Source organism: Molothrus ater, chromosome 1 (assembly GCF_012460135.2).
Source record: "Molothrus ater isolate BHLD 08-10-18 breed brown headed cowbird chromosome 1, BPBGC_Mater_1.1, whole genome shotgun sequence".
Lineage (NCBI taxonomy): Eukaryota > Metazoa > Chordata > Aves > Passeriformes > Icteridae > Molothrus > Molothrus ater.
In genome coordinates, this window is record NC_050478.2 from 44467546 (window position 1) to 44491132 (window position 23587).

At 42.1% G+C, this 23587-nt stretch overlaps 1 protein-coding gene across 3 annotated transcripts; it reads left to right on the forward strand.

The window, feature by feature from the left end:
* The first annotated feature begins 5396 nt into the window (after window positions 1-5396).
* Window positions 5397-22382, forward strand: CDV3 (CDV3 homolog). Of its 3 annotated transcripts, none has more exons than XM_036406821.2 (5): window positions 5397-5794; window positions 8208-8287; window positions 10455-10597; window positions 11632-11794; window positions 19649-22382. In XM_036406821.2, exons 1-5 carry the CDS (start codon window positions 5555-5557, stop codon window positions 19671-19673), a joined length of 651 nt encoding a protein of 216 aa, XP_036262714.1. In that variant the 5' UTR covers window positions 5397-5554; the 3' UTR covers window positions 19674-22382. The 3 variants fall into 3 exon arrangements, with proteins under 3 accessions (XP_036262714.1, XP_036262713.1, XP_036262715.1); XM_036406820.2 differs by lacking the exon at window positions 19649-22382 and adding an exon at window positions 12912-18530 and having other exon boundaries at window positions 5398-5794; XM_036406822.2 differs by lacking the exon at window positions 19649-22382 and adding an exon at window positions 13344-18530 and having other exon boundaries at window positions 5398-5794.
* Window positions 22383-23587: the final 1205 nt, after the last annotated feature.

Consider the following 23587-nt stretch of genomic DNA (forward strand, 5'->3'; position numbering starts at 1 on the left):
AGGGAATTTAAAAAACATAACAATATACAATCTGGATTCAGATCCATTTGCTATCTTCTAGTAATGTTTCAGGTGTGAGGAGCAACTGAGTATCCCACTGTGAAACTATTCTTTATAAATGTCACTCATGGAGATAAATCTGATGAAATTCTGAGTCTACGGTTATACTCAGATATGAAAGAAAGAAACTTTTTAAAGATTTTTATATGTCATGATCCATTATACTCCATAAAAATTAAATTAGATTAATACTAAGATGTTTAGTCATTGATATGGAAATAGTTTCTTTCAAAATCATCAAGGTATTTCAGCACAGAGAAGTGTCTGGAAAAGGAGGAAGCATCTAAGCATAAATAATGAATTTCCAGAAGCTTTTCTCTCTATTCCTAACAAAGACAAAAAAACACAGAAAAGATTATTGTTTTGAATAGCCCATCAGAAGTCAAATGTAGCACATCTGGCCCCTCTAAATCAAGGTGTTTTCATATTAAGTGCTAAAGCTCTTGTGAAGAAATCTCTCTGCACTTTTACACAGACTCCTGTGAGTCCCTAGCTGGCTCTGCAGCCCCTCCAGGCTGCTTGAATGCTGTCTAAGCATTGACAGTCTTCACTGTGCAAGATGGGATATTGAGAATATGAGAGACTAAAGGCTTTCACAACTATTTGTAAGCAGTAAGGTTCATAAACTGATTTAGCTTTATATTTATCCTCTAGTCTAGCAGTTGCTTTATTAAATACGCATGAGCACATTTCCAACTGGTTTTCCATAGAAAATCAGCACCAGAAAACAGATTTTATTATCTCCCACTGCAGTATCTCTCACTCCTATATTCCTGTGAAGGAATTTGTGGCATTTGCTGTTATGAACACTCAGGATGCAGTCAGAGAGCACAGATAATACAATCTAACAGCCAGCTGCTGCACAAAAAGACACCTCAGCTCCTCCTCATGTGCTGTGTATTCCCATTGCGTCGTCTCGTGTTAGCACCAACATCTGTCTGATGTCTCTGGAGACAGCTCAAGATTCAAAATCAGCAGAAAATTAGCCCTGAAAAATGCTGGAAAACTTTCCTGACACTTGGTTTCCTGAATCTGGCCACTGCAGAGACAGACATGTAGCAATGGCAGCACAGGGATGGGAAGGGAACTAGTCCAAACTGTAAAGCACAGCCACCCCCTTGGTGACAGCTAGTCACTAGGTCAGATGAGCTGTGCTCTCAAACCAGATGTGTACTTTATACTCCTCCCAGACAGGCACAGCTTCTTCTGCACCACAGCCTGAACCCATGGCAGGACACTGCTGCATCCTTGGGGGAAGGAGAGGGTGCCAGCTCTATGCGAGCCCCTGCCTCATTTAACATTTCACACTGAGCAGCAACATAGCACACCAGCTAGAAATGGGTATTCCAGCCTATCATTCTACTGTTTCTATTTTAGCATAAGAACTATTATACTGAGTCTGTGGTTAAAAGATTATTTTTAAGGTCACTTTCACTCTGGCATTGTCTAAAATTTAACAGCTTTATAAACCACCATGCACTGCTGGCACCAGTGCCTGCGTTCAGATGGCAATCAGTCGTGGAGAAATGAGCATGATAAAACTTCTCTCTTCTGGTTGCAGAGGTCTGAAACTACACCAAATTCAGAGCTTAGATGAAGGCTATGCTTCTAAAGAGAATTGGGCCCACAATGTGACAAGGACTCCACCAGAACCCTTCTGCAAGCTGCTCTGCACCTAAGGGCACCTTCTCCAATTTCCTTAAGCAGGCATCTGCCCAGGAGTTACTGAATGTTCTTCTGCTTGTGCTCCACAAATGTCAGTGCAGTTTGCAGTGCTGTCACCTTCATGTCACAGAATAGAGATAATTGGGTACAAAGGAAGATGAAACACTGGGAGATTGGAAATGGAAGTCTGCTCCTAACTCTTCCATCACCCACAACTCACTCCAAATTTCCTTCCTTTGGTCTCTCCAAGCGCACAGTGGCTGCTGCACCACTTTCCCTACATGCAGTAATGCTTCCTGCCTCAGGTTTTATAAACCACACCAAGATGCACAGGGAGCAGTGCCATGGCAGGACTTGCCATAGCTACAGAATGGAGAAGAGGCAGGCAAGCACCACTCTATGGAGAGAGAGACAAAGTCATCGGAGTCCTGGGGGTAAATCTGTAGCTGAGCAGAGGCACTCGGAGTGCTGTGTCTTGCCAAGGGCAGGTCACCCAGGTCAGTGATGTTCAGTGCAGTCAGAGCTGTGTGCTGAGCTCATGCTCCCAGCACAGCAACGTGGCATTATGGATATATTCCTTGCATAACAAACATCACTTCTGCCAGTCCATGCCTGCGAGTCATTCTTCAGCCACGTGTCCTCTGTGCAAGTATTGAGGGACTGGTGAATTTGAGAAAGGAAAAGAAAAACACAAAAATAACTTTTTTCCTGCATCTTTTTACACACTAAGAATCTCAGTGGTAAAAGCTGAAGCAATGCGTTCGCACAGAAATACAAATGCCATGCATCAGCACATTTTCACAACTTTACATAAAAATAAAACTAGAGGTGGGAGGTAAATCCAAGCATAACTGCATAACTAATGCTTCCTTTAAAGCACTGAGACGTGTCTTTAAATCGGGATCTAAGCCTTCCGAGGCATAAAACGTTGCTGCTATTTTCCATGATTTCTGCTGAGTCTGTTCCAGATTTAACAGCTGAAATGTTTCTTGGTGTGCTGCTCCTGACAGGTATTAAGTTTCTAATCCAGAGCTGGGCATTCCAGCCTTACAGTACTGTGTTTGCAAGAGACAAGTGACGCAGATGCTAAAAGCTGCAAAAAGGCATCGGGTTCACATTCTCCCACCTGACAACAGGGTTATCCATAATAATACAATGAAAATATTTTACCACTTGCTGAAATTCAAGAAATGATCAGCTTAGAATCAGGCACAGCACTGTGCTTAGTACATTATCTACCACAAAAGGGGACACAAACTGTCTGCTCAGTTGAATGGTATTACCAGTGCTGAGCCTGCAAGTTCCAGCATGGGGCAGTGCTGGAGGTATGTTGGCTTCCCAGGAAATAAAGGAGCACAAACACAAGGGAATGCGGCCTTTGACAACAGGAATGTCAAACACTCTTCCACACCCAGCCGTTCCCTGTCACACCTTCCCCATGACCTTCCATCAGCTGAAGAGGGCAATAGGGAGTACCCAGGAGGCACAGAAAAATGAGATTTTACTACCAAATTTGCTCCCTACTTCAGTAATGATTCCTATCACAAATGGAAAGTGTCACTGATCACGTGACATCCTTGGTGTTACCAAATTAATTCTTATGCTTGCAACTTTTAGCTCTCTAGGGCCTCTGTGCAGGCTCAAAGCCTCTAAATACACAGGTAGTAAAACTACAAGAAGGACATCGGGTGACACATAAAAAGGAGATTGTAACACTTTTCCCAAAGGCAGAATGCTTGACTACAGTGACTCAGTTACTCACAGCTACAAAACACTTCATGAAGACATCGTGTATTTAACCTCTTTCTGCAACGTCAATGGCACCTTGCCTGTTTTTTCAAGCAACCTGAGAAACACGGATGGAAAACACTAAGAAACAGCATTGTCATGGACATAAGTTGAGACTGACAACCTCCAAAGGGTGGAAAAACTTTTAATTTATATGCTAATACACACATACATAATTATTTCAAGTGAAAATATGACATGCACAGAATTATACTAAACAACTCCAGAATACAAACATGCCTACTTTTATATAAATTGTAACACAAATCAATACATATTTGATGGGCAATTTTCATTTGGGCTCACACTTTCCCAGTAGGAACTTCTATCTCCTTTAGATGGCTGATGAAAGAAGTAATTGGAAACAGTGTTTCATGTAACTATTTATGAGTCATGACAGGCTGAAGATGTTTTTCCAAATGTCCTGCCTCAAAGCTTTTGACGTGATTTGAAACCACAGTGAACTTCTTAAACACCCATGTTTTTTCCCAGAGTTAAAGGTCACTACAGTACCCAAAGTGAGAGGTAACACTGCAGACACCAGCTGTGAAGCTTGTTTTCCAGCATATATTCCCTAGGCTTCAATGCCAGTCAGAAAAGCAGCTAGGAAGCTCAGGCCAACACATCCAGACATCCTTGACAGAGTGGTGTTTCAAGACTTACTCACTTAACCACACAGACCCAAGATGAAAGCTAAATGGCTTCCTTGCATCCTGTGCAATGACAGTGTAAGTTCAGAGGCCTTGCTGGGGTGTGGGAGGCAGTGCCTCTGTCCCCGCAGTCCATGCTGGAAATGAATGTCACCTATCCTCAAGGGCCGGGAGGAGCTGGGCTGGCCCTGAGCCTGAGGGACCAGCTGAGGACTGGGGCTGCTCCAACAGCTCTCACAGCCTCCTTGGAACAGGTCCTGACAGAAAGGGCTGCACCCAAAGCGGGAAACAGCCAAGGGCTTCCAGAGGAGCTATGCTGGTATCAATCACAGAATTGTTAGGGTTGGAAGAGACCTCTGGAGATCATCCAGTCCATCCTGCTGCAAAGGCAGGGTGACCTAGAGGAGGTGACATAGGAACATATCCAGGAGGGGTTTGAATGTCTCCAAAGAGGGAGACTCCATACCCTCCCCAGGCAGCCTCTTCCAGCGCTCTGCTGTCTTCAATATATAGAAGTTCTTCTTCATGCTAAGGTGAAATTTCTCGTGATTTAGCTTACGGCCATTGCTCCTTGTCCTGTTGCTGGGCACTATGAAAATGAGCCTGGAACTCTCTTGGCACCTGCCTTGGAGACGTTTATGTAAATTTATGAGACCACCCAATCTGCGTCTTTAGATTAACAGGCCCAGCTCCTGCAGTCTCTCCTGCCCTCATAAAGAGATGCTCCAGTCCCCTCATAATCTTTGCAGCCCTCCACTGCACCCTCTCCAGTAGCTCATCCTTCTTGTCCTGATGAACCCAGAACTGCACACGGGACTCCACATGTGTCCTCACTAGGGCTGAGCAGAGGGGCAGAATCGCCTCTCTCACCCTGCTGGCCACACTCCTCCCGATACGCCCGTGGCCCCCACGCCCGGGGCCCGCCGTTCCCTCCCACCCTCATGGATCCCGGACGCGGAAGGGCGGGGCGGGAGAGGCCGGCGCGAGCCCCGGCCCCGAGCGCGCACGCGCCGTCCCGCCCGGCTCGGCCAATCCGCGGCCGCTTCGCCGCCTCCCTCCCCGCGCCCGCCGCGCGCATCCTCACGCGCCTCAACGTCAGCGCCATTCGCCCCATTCTGGAGCCACCCCCGAGCGGCCGACGGCGCCCATTGGCCGCGGCGTGGCAGCGCGTGCGCGGTCGGGGGCGCGGCCCCGCCCCGTCTCCCTTCAGCCCCTCCGCTCCCTGCGGGTCGCGTCAGGCGTGGGGTGCGCGGGCCGCCGGGCGGGCCCGGGCAGGAGCCGCCGCAGCAGCCGCAGCCGGGCGGCCGCGCTCGCCGAGCAGCGGGAGGGCCGCGCCGCTCACCTCTTAGCCCGGACCGCCGCCGCCCTCCTTTCCCCACCCGGCCGCCGCCATGGCGGAGACCGAGGAGCGGAGCCTGGACGACTTCTTCGCCAAGCGGGACAAGAAGAAGCGGAAGGAGAAGAGCAGCCGAAGTGCCGCCGCCGCCGCTGCCGCCTCTAGCGCTTCCAACGCCGGCTCCAACGCGGCGGGCGCGGCCGCGGGGACCCCGCGACCGACTGAGGGCGGCGGCTCCGGGGCCACCGCCGCCTCCAGCGCCGCCGGCGGCTCCTCGGCCAAGGCGGCGAGCAAGGTGCGGGCGGGGAGGCCGCGGGTTCCTGCCGGCAGGGGGCGCCGCCGCCGCTCGGCCATGCGGCGCCCGGGGCCGTGCGGGGCTGGCGGCGCTCCCGGCCCCGCCCCGGGGCCGCCGGGCGGGCGCTGCCGGCGCTTCTGGTGCTGCTGGCGGGGTGGGGGGAGCCTTCCTCGGCGGTCCTTGCCCTGGGGGACGCGAGAAAGTTGGGCCCCTTCCCGCTCTGCAGCTGCGGCGCAGCCCGGCACTCCCTCCCAGGTTTCTGGGTGTTGCGGCCTTAACCGGAGGTTTGCGTCAGGTGCCACCTGGGGCTGTTCAGCGTGGCGTGTGCACCTTGGCGATAAGATTCCTCCAGAGCCCGCCGAGCTCTGTGCCTCGTTGCCAGGCAGGGTTTTGCTGCCAGTAGTTTTTTTGTTGTTGTTGTTGTTGTTTTTTGGGGTTTTTTTTGGTAGCGTGTTATAGTGAAACGATGAGAATGTAGGAGAAACTTACATGTCCATAGTTGAGTTCGTAGCTCTCTGTTTCTTCCTCCGCCCTTGTTCTTCCTGTCAACAATATCAGCACTGAAGTAATGAAATTTTAACCAAAAGTACTTATGAGAGCTCTAATGCTTTATATTTTTAAAAGAATTTTAAGAAATACTTTACTGCTTCCTGATGGTTTTTTAATTGTGGATCTTGACACGTGCAGTACCTTTGTTATATATTTGTCTGCTGTAGATCAGACAGATAGGATCTAAAAAATTACTTGCGCTTTTTATCTCTATTTCTGTGGTTTTTTTTTTTTTTTTTTTTTTTTGTCTCTTGGTATTGTTTTCCTTTGGAGGCTTCAGCAGGTAATAATCTGAGGATGTGTTCCCGTCTTACTGCTAGGAATTGAATCTTTATCCTTATAACATTATACTCTGAGTGTAAAAAGATGGCTTGTGAAAGGGTTTTTGGAAGTTAGATACCTTGCTTCCTTCATGCTTATGTAGAGGATCGATGATTTTGTTGTGCTAGATTGACATAAGAGCTCTTAGGCTGTATATTTCAAAATGAATTTTAAGAAATACTCTCCTGTTTCCTCTTGTTGTTTCACCTGGGGAGCTTGACACGTGCAGTAGCTTTCTAAGTAGATCAAGGTCAGTGCTAATCTTTCAGCTGCTTTTCTGCTCACTTGCTTGCAAAATACCTGTCTTTGACTGAAGCTGGTACTTGGATTAGAAACAAAAGTCATTAAATGTGAAAGGTATGTTAGCTTGGAAACTAATGTTTCCATGGAGATATGGATTTAAGAAATCGAAAAGATTTTAGAATTGTAGACTACTGCCCTTCCAGAAGACTGAATCTGCAGCAGACAGTGCAGTCAACATGAGGTCACTTCCTACTTCTGCTGCTACTCTGAAGCAGGTCAAAGTTTTTTCTGTTGGGGATTGACTGCCGAGGAGATCCCATCACAGGGCTCTAAAAGCAGGTTTGTGCTCAGCTGTTCAGTGGAAAGGGGGCTGTGCCTTTGGCAGACCTTGCTCACAAGGTCCTCCTATTTGGAGGATTATAACTGCATTTCACATAGAGTATAAGAATTAGGTAAACTACTAATTAGGCTGTGTGTGTCTTAAAGCTGGGACTGGGAACATGGGAGGACTGCTTGTCTGTTCTGGTCCATTTTTGGTCTACCTTAATAATCCCAGAATCTCCTGGTGACACAGTAGGACAAAAATGCCTCCACTTAGGTGAGTCCCTCTTTCCCCAAACAGGCTCCCATTTTAGAACCCTCAAGTGGTTCTCTTGAAAGATACACATATTTTGTGTACTAAGATTGCTGTGGTTTTGAAGCTGACCTTTCAACTCTTACGAAAACACTGCTTAGGAAACAAGGCTGTAAATGTGGTTGTCAATGTGAAAAAGCCAAAGGTACCATTATTGATCTTTGTAATAAATCCACTGTAAGCTATTCCAAATGTTCTTTTTTGTTTGGCTCATGGAACAGATGATGGAAAAGTGAATGTAAAGCTTTGTGTGCATTCAAGCTGTTGTAAAAGTCTACTGTTAGTGAAAGGGAGGTCTTGCTCTTGTATTGCCCTGGTCGTGACTGCAGGGTCGTGTTCCATACTATGTTGTTGCTTGATTTCCTGATGTGTCTTTGCTGAGGTGATGTGGTTTTCTTTGCTTGAATGACTTCTTGCTGGGGCATTTCTTAGCTGTTCTAGTGAGTTAAGTCAGCTCTCAGGTGCATTCCAGGTGACACACAGTGATTTAGGGGATGAGGCATGCAGTCCTTTCCCTTCTTGGCAGCGGGGCGCACAGTTTGGTTTCTCCTGGAACTGTACCTTCACCCTCAGTTTTTTGGGGTTTTTTTTGTATTATCTTAGTTATGTTCTTCTTTTCTACTTTGGTTATAGAGAAAGTGACAACTTTTATTTCTCTTCTTACAGGAAGAGGATGATTGGAAGGAGTTTGAACAAAAGGAAGAAATTGACTATAGCGGTCTTAGAGTTCAGTCCATGCAAATAAGGTACTACTTTTTCTTTTTTTTTCTCTTCAGTATAATCCTTACCAATGTCTAAAAAGGATGGATTTTTTCTACAGAGCTGCTTTCATGGAGTCCAGTTAAAGAAAGGTTTGATATGTTTCTGATAGTACACAAGTTTGCTACTGGGTAATTTAACTTTGACTAGTCTCTGCCAATGTTCTCTTTATTTTCTGAATCTCTGTTCATACTCTGTTCATATTCAACAGATCTATCTGTTTTGTTTGGGACTCAGGATTTGTTTTTTAAATGCTTAACATTCTGCTCCATAAAGATAGTCAAGTAGGAATTTCTCAGAGTAGTGCAGGATAGTAATTCCCACTGAATCATTTGACCACTGTAAGGGTATCTGACTCAATCTACTCAGTTGGGGAGCAAATTCCTGAACGATTGCACTTGAATTTTAAAAACCCAAAAATACAGTTGGTAAAAGTAGTGTCCCATGATAAAATCCCACAGGATTGATGAATCTAATCCAGGATTCCTTGTTTGTTTTTTTCATTAGACTTTTCCTGTTGTCTGGTGGAAAGTATGTCTACTTACATCTGTCCTGGTTAAAAAAAAAACCAACTTTTCATCAGGTCAGAAAAAGGGTTTTTATGACCTCAGTTGCAGACTGAGAATGTCAGATAATCCTCATTGTCCAGGTATTGATGTTCAAAATAATGTCATCTTAAAATCAGCCTACCTGTAACCAGTGCAATAGATGCTTTCTTCACAGTTTCAGCAGGTCTGACATTTCTGGAATTATTTACTCTTTTGGATCATAGCATTTCCCTCACTCCTTTCAGTTAACTAGTCCTTCAGGCCATTTGCAGGAATTTGTCCCACTAGCTGTCTTTAGCACTGAAGTGTCACAGTGGATGATCACGTGTCTGATTAGACAGCCAGTGAGCTGCAGCTTCACTGACTGCTGGTGCTGTTTGACTGAAAAGCCTCTACTTTGGTTTTCCAGACAAAGGCCAGCATTCTAAATATTTTTCATACTGTGGCAGATTTTCAGGCATGTGGAAGTTTTTGCCACAGGATTTTGTAACCATTCAGTTAGTGGATTCAAGGGAAGAGTGGAGAAGTAAATGGAAGAAAAACCCACTGGAGGTTATAAATTATCCATCTCTGGAGGTCTCTTTGATGAAACAAAGATACAGAGTGTCTGGTGGGGGTGGGATGCTCCCTGTGCTTCTCTGTTGTAGTCAAGTCAGTAGACAATGCTTCTGACTCTCATTTAAAATAAGGTGTTTAGGCCCTTTGGCCACCTTACTATGGTTGTTACTGTGTTTGGATGAGCAGTGTAAGGCCATTTACAGGCATTTTTTTCTGTTCTCTGATGATTACTTACACAGAAAGCTTACACAGATCATGATTAGTAGGACTTGGTGTATCATAAACTTCTGAGTTCACACATTGCTGCTGTTGAGATCAGTGTCTTGATTCTTTTCAACAGCCTCACCCTCCACATCTGTCCTTTACCACAGCTTTCTGTAGTAGCTTTGGCCAGCAAATTATTTTGTGTGTCTGACTACAGCTGAGTTTTGCATTGGGTCTGTCTTTGAACAAATTACATTTTTCTGTCTTGTGCTCTCTTTCTTTTTTTTTTTTTTTTTTTTTTGCCTGCTTTTAAGAAAAGAGATCTGAGTTTATTTGTGGATTGTGTATTACCCATACATATAAGGTGTTTCCTTGGTGGTTGTGGTTATAGGAAAAGTGAGCTCAGGACTTGGTTTCTTTCAGAACTACTCCACTATTTCTTCTTCTTGACTAAAGCATTTTATGGAAACTGGACTTGTAGACCTTTCCTGCTTTGTCTTGTCATCCCTTCCAAATGCATGTATGTGATAGTAAGAAAAAAGCCTTTCTGCTCAAAATAAGATGCCAGTTTCTTTGATCACTTTGTTCAAGTTGAATTTATTTTTTTTTATTATTCTTTTAGGAGCTTTTTTCCTTTTCAGTTGTTAAGTTATGTAGCATCATGCCAGAAATTGTTCAGATGGAATTGCTAGTACATTGAGTACAGGACTAATAAAAAAACTTTAGTTTAATTTAGTATGCTCAGCATGGCAGCCATGAAATCTTGTTTTACGGGGATTGTGTAATCTCTGGCAAATCTTAAACCTCTGTTTGTAGGGTGCTACTGATTGTTTTTCTCTTACAGTGAAAAAGAAGATGATGAAAGTGAAAAAAGAGAAGAACCTGGTGACAGCTGGGAAGAGACTGGTAGTGGTGGTAGTGTAGACAGATCATCTGGTCCTTGGAACAAGTCAGCTCCTGCACCAGCCCCTGTCGTTGAACCAATTGGTAAATTAAACTCAGACTTGTTTTTTTTTCCAATCAGAAGTGTGTCAGGTTGAATTAAGCTGCTCAGTGGATAGAGCTCAAGGAGCAGCTCCTGTTCAGGCACCCTTTAGTGAACTAATGGCTGTTTTGGCATGCCAGCCATCAAGGAAATCTTTGTGTCAAGAGATCTGAGGAACAGAATTGATAAAACCCACATGGAAGGGTTTTTTTATTTCCAAATTTAAAATGAGGGGAAGCAGTCTGCCTTTGCAGGACATCCCTCTGTTTTGCAGTCTATAAAATACCTGTTGGAAGCGTTTTTGTTGATCTAAAAATGCTGCTTTAACACTTCAGTGGATTTTCAGCCAGTATCTGATCTATTGTGGCCATTAGTAGCCCACTTTTCAAATCAGTTCTTAAAATGTTGAGAACATGACGTTGCAAAATTGATTCTTTTAACTAGGATAGGATTCAGTTTTTTAATTTAGTACAGTTTATTAACATCAGTGGAAATAAACTACTTAGTCATCCTCTGAGTTCAGAATATTCTTTTCCACTGAGAAATTAATTGAAAAAGTAGCCTATGTTCTTTCTTGCTTGTAAAGAAGGTAAATCTAATTAGTGTTATTTCATCTTAGATTTTTACCTTAAGTGCAAACTGATTGGGCAGTCCCTTCTGCCTCTGGAGAGGTGTTTTAAATAAGATTTGGCAACTATATAATTATGTGTTTAGATCTGTTTTAAATATGTTTAAATTGTTGCTAATAAATTGCAAACGAGAAGCATGAAGTCCTTGCTAGTAGTTTGGACTCCCTTGAGAGACAATACTCTGGAGCTACGTTTCAATTTGACTGAGTGTAGGTTAAGTTAGGTGACGCCTGATTTCCTGCCTTGTCTAAAACTTGATTCCAAAACTTAAAAGGTGGAAAAACATACTTGTAAGATTCTTTTAATTTCTTCTTTTTGGAGTCTTGTTTGTGTGTTGGATGTTTCAGGTTCTTTTCAGCCATGAATGCAGACTTGCTCTCACGTGAGAATCCTGTTGTTTTTCCTAGTTACAGAAACTCCAGAACCGGTGCAGACTGGTGGCGTGTACCGGCCGCCAGGGGCCAGGGAAGGCGGGCGGCCACGGAGAGCACAGCAAGGACCACCAGAGATCTACAGTGACACGCAGTTCCCCTCACTGCAGTCCACCGCCAAGCTCGTAGACAGTCGAAAGTAAGTGCATTCCAGTGATTCCCCAAGAGATCTCTAACTGCCTTCTCTAAGTTCTTATGTTGTCCTAGTGCTTAAGCCTGAATCTTTCCATAGAGGAAAGAAATAACTAAGGGGTGATCAATGTGTTGTCCAACTCTGTTCCTGTGAAATAACTTTCATAGGATGTAGCACAGTGAGATAGCCAAACAAGACTGCCGATTGTGTTCTTTGACAGCTGAAGGATTTTGCTGAATGTTTCTGATACTGGCAGCATCTGCTTCCCTCAGACACTAGACTAGCCATGGTGAGGCTCTATGTTACTTCCTTTGGCGGCGAGATGTAGAACTCCTGAGCTTGCAGCCTTCTTGTTAGAGATGCGGAAGTGGTTTAACTGGAGGAGTGCAGTATAACTACAAATCAATACACTTACTGTGTGAGCTGTGATTTACAGAGATCAGCTCCCCCAGTTTTACTGAAGTGTTTTTGTATTATGTGGTGCTGAAGACTTCAGTCTCACCCTGTCTTTCAGTCCTGATCTTTCTATAACCTTATTCCCAGTAGAAGAGATGGCTAGGCCGATACCTGATTCACTTGTGGGATTTGGGGTGGTTTTTTGTTCTTGGAGTTTTTTTCCCCCCTCTTGCTTGCTATGTTAGTGTTTAATACAGCATAGGAGAAGCTTTGTTTCCTCTGGGTATTTTTTTGGCGTAGCAAAGGAGACATGCTGTTTTTGATGCTTTGTGATTTGAATGATGCACATTAAGCCGAGATGAAATTCTGAATGAGCGTTCTAGAAAATTACTTCTGCTTTCTAGAACCTATTTTCCATAAATAGGTTAAATTTACTGTCAGATACTTTAATAAATAATCTTAATTTTTTAAAATTTAAATTTTAATGAATTTACTTAAATTTAAATTTACTTTGAGAATGTTAATGTAAGCTTTACTGGGTGATGAGCTTATTTTGAAGATAAGGTTTTAAAAGATTTGCTTGGGAATGTTTAGGTGTTTTCTTAAACTCTAGATCTTTGTTTTATGTTCTTAATGTTTTTGTTGGGATGGGGTGGAAATGGACTGGAAATTCACAATTCACAAGTTAGTGACAAGATATTTACTGATTACATTTATTTTCCCATAGGGATAAAGAAATGGAGAAGAGCTTTGAAGTAGTAAAATACAAAACTAGAGGTAGGGATGAGGTCTCAAAAAACCAGGCACTTAAACTTCAGCTAGACAACCAGTATGCTGTGCTTGGGGATCAATAGAGCTGCACACACATTACAATTAAGGAATGCTTTTTTGGTAACCCTTCTACTAAGGTAACTAAACTACAGCTAACAGCTATGATGAACGTGCCACCTTATTTCTGCTGGATCTACTGCAGCAAGTGCAGACTGCTTTGACATAAGTGATTGGTTCTCCTGCACTGTGGAAGCATAATATGTTGCAACTTCTCCATTGGATATGGGGCAAATTAATGTAAATGATTGAACAAGAGTCATCAGTGTGCTTTAATTGCTCAGAAAGATACCTACAGCCAGTGGTCATTTCAAAATCTTTTTATGTTCAGATACTGAGCCTTCGTAAAGGTTGACTACCTCAGACTTGATGCACTCATTGTGGACACCATGTGGATCACAACTTCTGGAAGAGAAGGTTACAGCTGTTTTAGTGGCCATCTGAAACTTGAAACCAGCTCTACTGGATTCCTGTCAGAAATCCTGCAGAAGTCAGCCATTTGGTTCCAATTTGCTATAACAAAGATTTAAGTGACCTTAATGACAAACCTGTTCGTTCCCCTTCTGAGGAATCCTGTCACGTGTAGCCATAGCCTACTAGAGACTTCTGGAGCATCCCATACCACTGTCCAAGTACAACAGAGCTGTAGTTTGTTTACCTTTCTAGAGTGCTGTACGGAAGTAACTGCAAAACAAATTAAAACTCATTCAGTATCAGATTTGAGGAATGATGGGTTTGAATGGTTTGTTTGCATTAGCCATTTTCTAAGTATTTTTTTTCTATTATCCACAAAAGAAATGCCTGCCTTGTTTCTGATATCGATTTGCAGTATATTTAAATAATGGTAAAATATTGTAGTGAAATAGGGTTTTATTTTGGTTTTTGTCATGAAGTTTGTCTTTCTCACCCTAAAGCACTAAGACTTGGAGTTTTGATTTGACACAGAGGTATCTAGACTCCAACTACAGTCTTCAGAATTCGTCCTTTAATAATGAGACATGTGGCAGTAGCGATACTAGATAAAAACTGTCTTCTATCAAAAACAATTATTTGTTTATTGAGGAGTGATGCTTACTTGATAAACAGAATAACTTAACATACAGAGAGATAACTAAAGCTGGTAAGCCTGATTTGTTTGGCTACTTCTGTGAAGCATGCAGCTGCCTGAGGCAGCAGTCCTCCAAGTATAACTCATAAATGGTGTTTATTCACAGTCAGAAAGTTTAGTAATGATGGAAGGCAGTGACTTCTTAAAGTTACTTAATTTAGTGGAAGTAGGCAAAATGGCACTGGTACACGAGGAATATAGGACATTGCCTGTAACTGTTTCAGTGAACCAAACCTGTCAAGTACCAGAAGTGTTCTGCTGTAACTGTTTTTCTCTTCTCTGAATTTTTACACCAGAAGCAAAATGAAGAACAATAGTGGTGTGCTCCAGTGTTGAGGTTTCTCAGAGTAAATGCCAAAAAACAGACCCAACATCCATAAGAGTTGCCAATGGCAAGAAAAACAAGGGAACAAAACAAAGCTTGCTTACGTGTGTCAGAGTACTGTGTATGTGCAGAAGATAAGGATAGTTCAGGAATCACCCAGTTGGGTTCCCTTTGACTAACTGCTGACTTGCTTTAAATTTACTTCTCTGAGGTCAATGCAGATTTTGCTGTTGACTTCAGTGGGGCTGGGGTTTCACCTGGTTCTTTTGAGCACAGCCTAAAACCGGCCTTGCCCTTGCAGAGTTAACTGTCCATAAAAATTCTGCCAGAAGCTGCTATTAAAGAGAGGGCTCAAGAGACTATTCCTAAAGTTGGAGACTTCATTTGGAAACAAAACTCCACTGAGAGACTGATATCAATACCTTGGACTCTGAGCCATGTATCTTCCTTGAAAATCCATTGTTGCCAGCAAAAGTGTTGTTGTCACAATTTCTGTGGAATTCATGGTAAATGGACATGTCACTTGATGGGGTAGATGTGAAGTCTTATGCTTTTCCTGATGCTCTAAAGAGATTGCAATCACTAATGCACATGAGTAGAGTTTTAGTCTCCTGTGTGAAGGGTAGATGAGACTGTCCATTGTACCACCTTTATTTGAGGTTTTTGGGCATGAATCCTGGCAGTTCAAGAAAACCCTGTAAAAGTTTCAATCAAATAAAATGGAAATATACATGGATTCTGGAGTCTAGTGAGTCTTTACATTTTAGTTTGAGCTCCTGACTGTACAGTAGCAGAGGAAACAGCTGTTTGGATCTCTTCAGGGATAGGCCTTGGGGCAGGCAGTTGTCGTTACGGTCAGGTGGGCTCTTTTTCAGAGCTTATAGCAGTGCATATCAATAAACTTTTATTTATACATAGAAGTTTAGTTTGCTACTTGGCAAAGTATCTTCTTGCTCCCACCATAGAAGACTGGTTTGAGATTGTGAGTTGAGTATGAATGAAGTTTTGATTTGCTTTTCACTTCAAAGTACCTCTGCTGAATTAAAGAATGGGGAATAAAAATATAACCTCTGCATGGCTGCTATCACTGGAGCCCATCAGGTACTGATAAAGATGTTCCTTTAGGGGCTTCTCTTGAGCATATCATTCCAGTTTCTTTCTGGAGGCATAAGGAAAAAAAATCAGAAATGCAGCAGATTTCTGTAGTACAGAATGTTAAGCTGTTTTAAAAGAAGTGTTTCTCGTGTAAAGTATGGCTGCCAGCAGCTATCAAAATGCCAGTTGTCAGTATCTGCCTTGTAATTGCTCTGTATGCCTGAAATTTTGAGTCTGTCCTCTGCACAAGGTTGGTATGCTTTGGAGACTCTGAAGTCCAACTTTATCCTGGTTTGTTGTTGCTTTCATTTAAGGCATGCTAAGAATGTCCCTTTTCATTCCTTCAAAATGCTTGTTGAAGGCTTATTCCATAAAGGAAGGGTTGTCAGTTGTAGAAAGGAGACTCTTGATGCCAGTCCATATAATGGAGTTGTGTGCTGCTTCAGGGACTCCGTGGCATATGACATGCTTTTATGGTGGGTTGCTTGTTAATTCCCAGCTTAAAGGTTCTGGTTTACTTTCTCTGGCTTACAATAAAACATAGCCATAAAGTTACCAGTTTGCTGGTAGAACATGGACATGTCCAGTGCTTACTGGGAAAAGAACAGTTTGGATTTGTGTTTCTCAGTGATAGTCTGTATTTAAGGATCTTAAAATGCTAAAAATCAGGTAATTTTAATAAAGTTAGACTTCCCAAATGTCAGCTGTAGGTATCTGGAATCTGTATTTACTTGAGCTGATGATAAATATAGGAGAGGATTAGTTTTGCCCCTGCCCTTCTCTCCCAGTTTAGCTGTGTCATGTTCAATCTTATTTAAAAATGCAGAGGAATTGACAATTAAAAGTGACTGTCTGCTGTTACTTCAGTTTTGTATTTGTGGCTAGCTCTACCAGTCATGTCCACAGTAACTTAGATGAATTTTTAATGGTAGCAGTTGTGCTAGAGGTCTGGCACCACAGCGAATATGGCTTTTGGTATTTGACTGCATCTGTCAGCTCTTGGAAACTTTGACCGCACCATGGCTGAGACCCCAGTGTTGTTCAGGTCAAGTAAACACAATATAAATTCAATAGGGCTGCACATCTTTGGAGTTTGCTTATCTGAGCTTTTGCAATAGTTGTAGGTTTTTGCCTTTCTAATTTCTGCCTGTTTGAGCAGTTTTAAACCTGCTTGTGGTTTTCTTTCAAATACCCTAACCAAAATGAAGCAGGGATTAATAGGGCTTCATGTGCTTAAATAAGGTTGCTTACTTACAAAGTAGTAATATTCTCTCCAAAACCTCATTGGCCCAAGAAGCTAAATTATACCAAAACCACCTTGAGTACTATATAATCTTTATGAACAGCCACAATCCAGGTTTTTTTGCTGGACTGAAACTTAGTTCCCAAATTCTCTCCCTGTTTTCAGCTTTTGATGTTACAACTTGTTTTCAATGTTAAATAGGGGCTTTTATGAGGCAGTATAAGAAAATAGAAAGTGTACTCAAACTTCAGGTATATGAATTAGGTTTGTACAGAGGGGATGAAATCTGACATACATTTGCAGATAAACTCCAGAAAAAGTTACAAAGCTTGTCTGTGTTGAGGTTAATACGAGAGCCTGCAAGCTCTAGCAGTTAGAGGAAGAAGTGACAGCAGAAAACAGAACTGAGGAGCCTCTGTCATTGCAATTGTGTATCTAAAGTTTGGCTTCTCAAGCATCACCTGTTGTTCTGCCATGTTCTGTTTGAAGTGAAATAGAGCAGGAAGGAAGATTAATAAATAAATAAATAAAGGAGAGTGGAAATTATGCAAATAAAACATAGGTGCTGTAAGAAGAGAGGGATTAGGAGGGCTGTTTTCTAAATGATAGCTTTAAGTGCATAGCCTGAGGCAGGGAGTGGAGTGTCAGATGTTGGATAGTACAAGTGCTGTGTGGGTAGGCACTGCTTGCACATGTGACAGATTCATCTGACTTTAAATCAGTAAAACTGTTTAAAGTTCAATACTTGGGGAAGGCAGCACATTTTATTTCTTCCTTTCAACGAATTGGGAGAATGTGTTCACAGAGAAGGTAGGATTGTGCATTGGTATGAAGCTGACCTGTTCCCTAAAGAGAGAACTGAGGACAAATTTCAAGATGGCTCAACAATCCTCTTAGGAATTGTGAATTTAAGAAAATTATTTTTCTCTTTTGCATGATTAAAAGCTGAGATATTGTTTCAAATAGCTATGAAGACTTTTTTTATGAATGAAGTAACTTTTAAATGGTACATACATCATGGATTTATCTTCAGTTGCTTAAGAGTATGTGTTGATGCAGCAAGGTTAATGAAGTTCAGTGTTCACTTCAGTGAAGTTCTGCTTAGCCAGATACTAAATACTAAAAATATATCACAGTATCAATGAGTCACCAGGAAAAGCAGTGTGTCTGGAGTATTGGATTGGAAAGCGTCATCTAAAACACTGTGTGCACTGAAAAGAAGCCAAGCCCATTTCTTAGCAAGAGCATGGGAAGCATGGGACCAAGAGAGTGGGATTTGGCCTAGGTTTTCTACTCAGCTGCTATGTTTAAGTAATTTAATTTCACTCTGCCTCAGTTTCCCCAGCTGTACCAAAATAACCAACAACCTACCTCACAGGGATGTTGTGAGGCCAAAGCTGTTCTTTGTCAAGGGCTGGGGCTGATGGTTCTACAGAGGACTAAAAATCTTTATTAAAATTAGCTTTTATTATAGTATTTTAATACTACTTTGGCAAAGGCTTATTTCTATGGAATGTAATATACGTCCTATTTAAGTATTATGTAATTTGACTTATTTTAGTATGTATGAGTAAGGAAAAAGTTCAGGCTGACCACTCAACTGGTATTTCCTCTATTCAATTCTCTGTGCAACCCAAATGGCATATTAATAGGAGGCTCTTTGTTTTTATGTGGAACATATTAAAATCAATATTGCTTTTATTTTGTAAACCCCATGACTGAAATAAAATCCTGCTCACAGTTGATAGCCATTTGTTATAATGTGGCTGTTTTAAAGTTTGTTCAAATCATGTGAACCAGAAATGTTGACTCCTGATACTAAGGGGTACTTTGTCTTAGGAATGTGTTTTTCTTTCTCTCCATGTGTAAACACTTTTTCCTGCTCTTTATTCTTTCCTTTACTTAAGTTGAAGTGGCATGCAGAGACAAGGGAAATAGGGAGAGAGAATAATCTTCAAAACTTGTAAAAGCTGGTATTAAGGCAATTTGTAGAGGAAGGGAATGAACAAAAGGGAAGTAGTTGGCCATGGAGGGGGTTTTGTGAAATAAACAAAGGGAAGAAATTATCAAAAATTTAGGTGTGAGTGGGGTAGGCAGAATAGGTAAGAGGAAGGAATACAGATACAGCAGAGGCAATTATCCTACTTATTATCTCCTGATTTATCAGTTAGCTGCAGCTGAAGTAACATGCAGTAGTAACTTACAAATGTGCCTTTGTCTGCTTTTACTGGTGATTTCAAGGTTCATTGCTCCCCTTTTACAATGGGGCTTCAAATAGAATCAGAAAAACACTATGGTGGGCCTGCATGCAGACAAATGAGAGCTCTGGTGGGTCCTGGACAGAGATGAGGCCCAAGCAGTTACCTTCTCTTACTGACATTTTTATCATTGCAGCACCTCTAAGACAGTTGTTAATGTGCATCAGCTTGACAGTTCGCTGTCAGAAATTATTACTGTTAAACTTCAACTAACTGTGGCAGTTGCTTCAGAGAAAATGTTTAGCTAGATGAATGAGCACTGAAGAATAACATGGGGCTTTTTGGAATACTTATGATGATGATGGTAACAAGTGGTATTAAGGTCCATATATTTCTTGGCCTTTCAAGTGTGTATCTTATATGGGAATAATTGCTTTTAAGATGTTTGTGATCTATCCCCCTATTAGCAAATAAGCTACCTTAGTTTTACTGTCCTTCCAGCTCCAAGGAGCTGCTTCTACCATTCTCTTACCACTTTCCTGCCTTGTTTTTCTAATATGTCAATTTTTTAAGGTGCTGAAGAAACAGCAAATATTCATTGAGATTATCACCTCTAAGAGAAATAGATGCTGTAATATTTTTCTGTATTGTTCTGTCTTTAATACAGCCTAACATCTTATTCGCTTTCTTGACTGCAACTACACAGTGAGCAGATGTCTTCATCAAGCTGCCCATGGTGATGCCTAGATCGTCCCCTTGAAAGATCACAACTAATTCAAACTCATGTCACAACTTCTACCAGAGCATGTATGAGTGGTTTAAAACCTTTCCAGTATTTATTGCCTTGGTTTTTCCTGTTGACAACTCACCTGCCCCTGATTTGCCAAATTTACAGAGTCATTTAGAATATCCTAGCAATCACCATCAACCCAGTAACTTCCATGGGGATTGGCTTTTGCCATTTGATGTACTGAAGTCTTCAGTTTTATGTATATAATCCACTCTTTGGTCAGTGAGTAGCATGGCAAGCTCTTACTAATTTTTGCTCAATCTGATGTTTTCTATTCCTTTTCATGTCTCCTATCTTCTGTACTGAATTTCCATTCTAGCTCAGTTATAGCAGTGAGGTCATCACATTACATCTGTCTGCTTTATTTCAAGTAATTGCCTACAGAAAACTGTTATTGTCATAAGCTTCCTTTTTCAATTAAACCACTTATTTTGCATATCTTTCAGAGTATATACAACCATAGCAAAGGGATTCAAACCATAAAAACTGGTTGCTACAATGGAACAAATTTATTGAGAAAAAGGCAAAATATGCATATGGTCTCCCAGAGCTTAACTTCACTGGTTTCAATGGAGTTATTTCTGTCACACAAAGTCAGTTTCATTAAAATTTGATTTGAGATCAAAGATTTGGGATCATTTGACATCTAGGTGTGACAGCCAGAATCAAGTGCCAGTGAACAAGCCCCATAGAAACTTGTTTTAAATTTTTGGGTAATTCTCCTCTTTGTGCCAGAGATTAAGCAGATGCATTACTATTACTTAGTCTCTGACCAGCAACCCCATGAGCTCAGCCATGCTCAATCTAATATACCTGGAGTAGTATTTAACTGGATATTGAAACTGCATTACAGTATTTGAGATGAAGCAACATTGGAAGGGCAGGCTTAGTCTTTGTGGTTTGTTTCTTCTCTTCGTTCTCATCATCTTGTGCTTTAAAGAGCATGGAGCTGTAAATGATGTTGTCTTTAAGCACTGACTGAATTTCCCAGTCATGTTATGTTTACAGATACAAAGGATGTGTCATAAGGGCAGACTCAAGCCTGGTAGGATGTACAGCCTGGCCCTTGAGAGCTGCATTACCTCAATTATCAGAGTACCACATCCTAGAGAGCAGCTGCCTTTCAGTACTAATGCTGATACTGGGTTGAGAACAATGTACCTTGGATTTTGCATCCAAAGATCTGTAGCTGTTAAGTGTTCTATTACAGCAGTACTCTGTCAAAAAACAGTCGTGGCTGCTGGGGATTAAGTTGGCCAAGGGGAGTTGGGAGTTTTTTTTACTTTTTGAGGACATGGGTGGGAAAACAGAGCCAATGAATCTGAGAGTTGTTAGAATGTAACACTTCAAAGCCTCCCCTATGCCTCTGGAAGCCCCACCTCTGCTGTACTCACCAAAGCCCTGTCTTGCCACTGTAGCTCTGTACTGTTATTACTAACAGGCCCAGTAACCTTCAGCACTGACAAGTTCTTTGACCATGCACTGTGTCACTGTCTCTACTTTGGGAATTGGGAAAAAGGCAAAGTGGCTTTGGAAACTGGTATGACAATGTTTTCTAGGTAATGGGCTCTGCTCATTGTTTTTCCTGGAACTCAAAACACAGCAAAAATTTCTTGGTTTGACCGCTCTTTGCCCTAGAGTATTCCCTCCTTCTTCTGTTCATCTACATTATTACCATGCCAAGGATTTCTTAGTCAGGTGCCTGAATTATTCACCACTTATTTAGAAAGCAGCAGGCAAGAACTCCTGAGTCTTGATCATGCTGCATTGTTTTTGTCAGGGCTGTAATATCACAAACATTGCAAAACTGCCTAGCAAGTAAATGCAGTCTCCTTGAAGAACTGAAACCTAGAGAGCCTCAAAGGCTATGCAGGAGCCGAATTCCCACAGAGTACAGCAAAAGGGAGGCAGTAGCACTGTTCACAGTACAACACACCTCAGCTATGGAAAAGAGTAGGGTTGCATGACTGGTGATACTCTAGCTTAAACAAAACTGTCTCACCTGGACAGCAGGATCTAGCCTAAAGCATTTTAATTTTTTTTTTAATTAAGAGATTACTGAGGGAAGAATTGTAAGATGAGCTCTCTGTAAATCAAAAGGAAAAAAAAGCAACCTGAATTTGTTTTCAACAATGAACCAGAATGCCTCAGTACCACACTTTAATGTGAAGAAATTAATTGTGGGCTCAGTGTAGTGCAAAAAAAAAAGAATTATACTGTCTGGGGAAATGGTTTGGCTGGGAGTCTATGGAGCACAGCAGAAACTGTTTCAGCAGAGTTCAAGACGATCTGTTTCTGAGAATCCCTGTGTGGCCCCCACAGTTAACACAGGAACCTAATGGTGCCTGTATATTTGTATAATTGTGTTAGTAGTCATAACTTAAGTTCAAAACCTGAACTATATATATTTTTGTCAGTAGATTTTTTTTTACCCTGGTTTGCCTATCATGGCTTCTGCATATGACAACTTCTAACTGTGCAGTGCACACACACCTGTTGTCCTTTTGTCCCATGGTAGAGTAATGGTATTCAAACTCTGTAAAGCACTTTCATGATGTTTCCTGTGAAGAAAGCTGAAGAAAATAAATTTATCTTAACAGCACCAACTGAATTTCCATCTCCCAAGTTTGTCTTGCTTGTGTTGTGTTCCCTGTGTGTGGCATACAGACAGCTGGATGTTGGAGGCCCAGCACAGAAGAGGAGTTGGCTCTGGCTGGAACAGCTACTTTCTGCTTCTGTTCCCCCAGCCCTCCCTCACTGTCCTGCCTCAGCCCTGGCTTTAAACCACTGTCCACAAGGGCAGAGAACACTGGAGAACATGTAGCACTCAGATCCCAGGTTACTTGTTTCACTGTGAGTGGGTATGTGCTTGATTTTAGCTGCTCCCCCTTCTGCCCTGCCCCAGGATTCACAACAGCTGCAGGAACTGTGTGGCTCCAAGACTTCTTTTAAAGCTCAAGTTAAGTGGGTCAGGGAATGGTTTTTATCTCTAAAGTGACAATACCAACACTACCCTTCCACAGCAGCTTCTGGGGACTGGGAAGAAAAAGTCACAGGAACCTTAGGTCTTGCCTGGTAATACTTGCACCTATTTCAAATGCCTGCAATGCAAAGCAGCACTTCAGAGGTAGAACAGTGAAATACACAGTTAATTCAAAGTCAAAGTTAATTCAAAATGTGATGTAAGGCACTAACAGTGGCATTATTTTCAGTACATGGACTTGGAACAAGTTGAAGATGTTTGATGTCCACAAATACCAAAAAGCATCAAGCTGTTATAAAAAAAAAAAAAAGGCTGTTAAGGCTGTAGTCACTGCAGCTCAACATAGCAGTCTTGTTACAGCCAAGACCCCAGTGACAGGGCACAGATTTCACTTCTTTAAAAGAATCAAATCCCTCACATTCATTCTCAGTCCTTTCTGACAATTCCTTCAGGTCATGCTGACAGCAGGTTGCAGAGCTCACTGACAAAAGATCTGCTGCAATAAAGCAGGAAATCAGAAGCACAAAGTACAGCCATGCACATAAAGACAAGCTGCTTTCCTGTTCTCTCTCACCTGGAGACCCCACAGCTCAGGTGCCTTGTCCCTTTCCCAAGCAGTAAAAGGTTTGTTCTGCCCAGCCCAGAGTGCCTCTCCAGGCTGCACAGGGCTTTTAAATGCTTGTGGCTCAGTCTTGGATCTGCAACAAATACCGATGTAAACCCTTTCTAGAAAACAGTATTCAGCAGCTAGAAAATACACATAAAATACACCCTTGCCTTCAAAACAAAAAAGAGGTAAATTAAATAGGCTTCAGTGTTACATGTATTCTTCC

What these genes read in the sequence shown, in the direction of transcription:
- CDV3 (XM_036406820.2), top strand. Translation starts at nt 5,555, where the DNA reads ATGGCGGAGACCGAGGAGCGGAGCCTGGACGACTTCTTCGCCAAGCGG. An exon ending in CGGCCAAGGCGGCGAGCAAG is followed by an intron (nt 5,795 to 8,207) that starts GTGCGGGCGGGG and finishes CTCTTCTTACAG; the next exon opens with GAAGAGGATGATTGGAAGGA. An exon ending in CCCTGTCGTTGAACCAATTG is followed by an intron (nt 10,598 to 11,631) that starts GTAAATTAAACT and finishes TGTTTTTCCTAG; the next exon opens with TTACAGAAACTCCAGAACCG.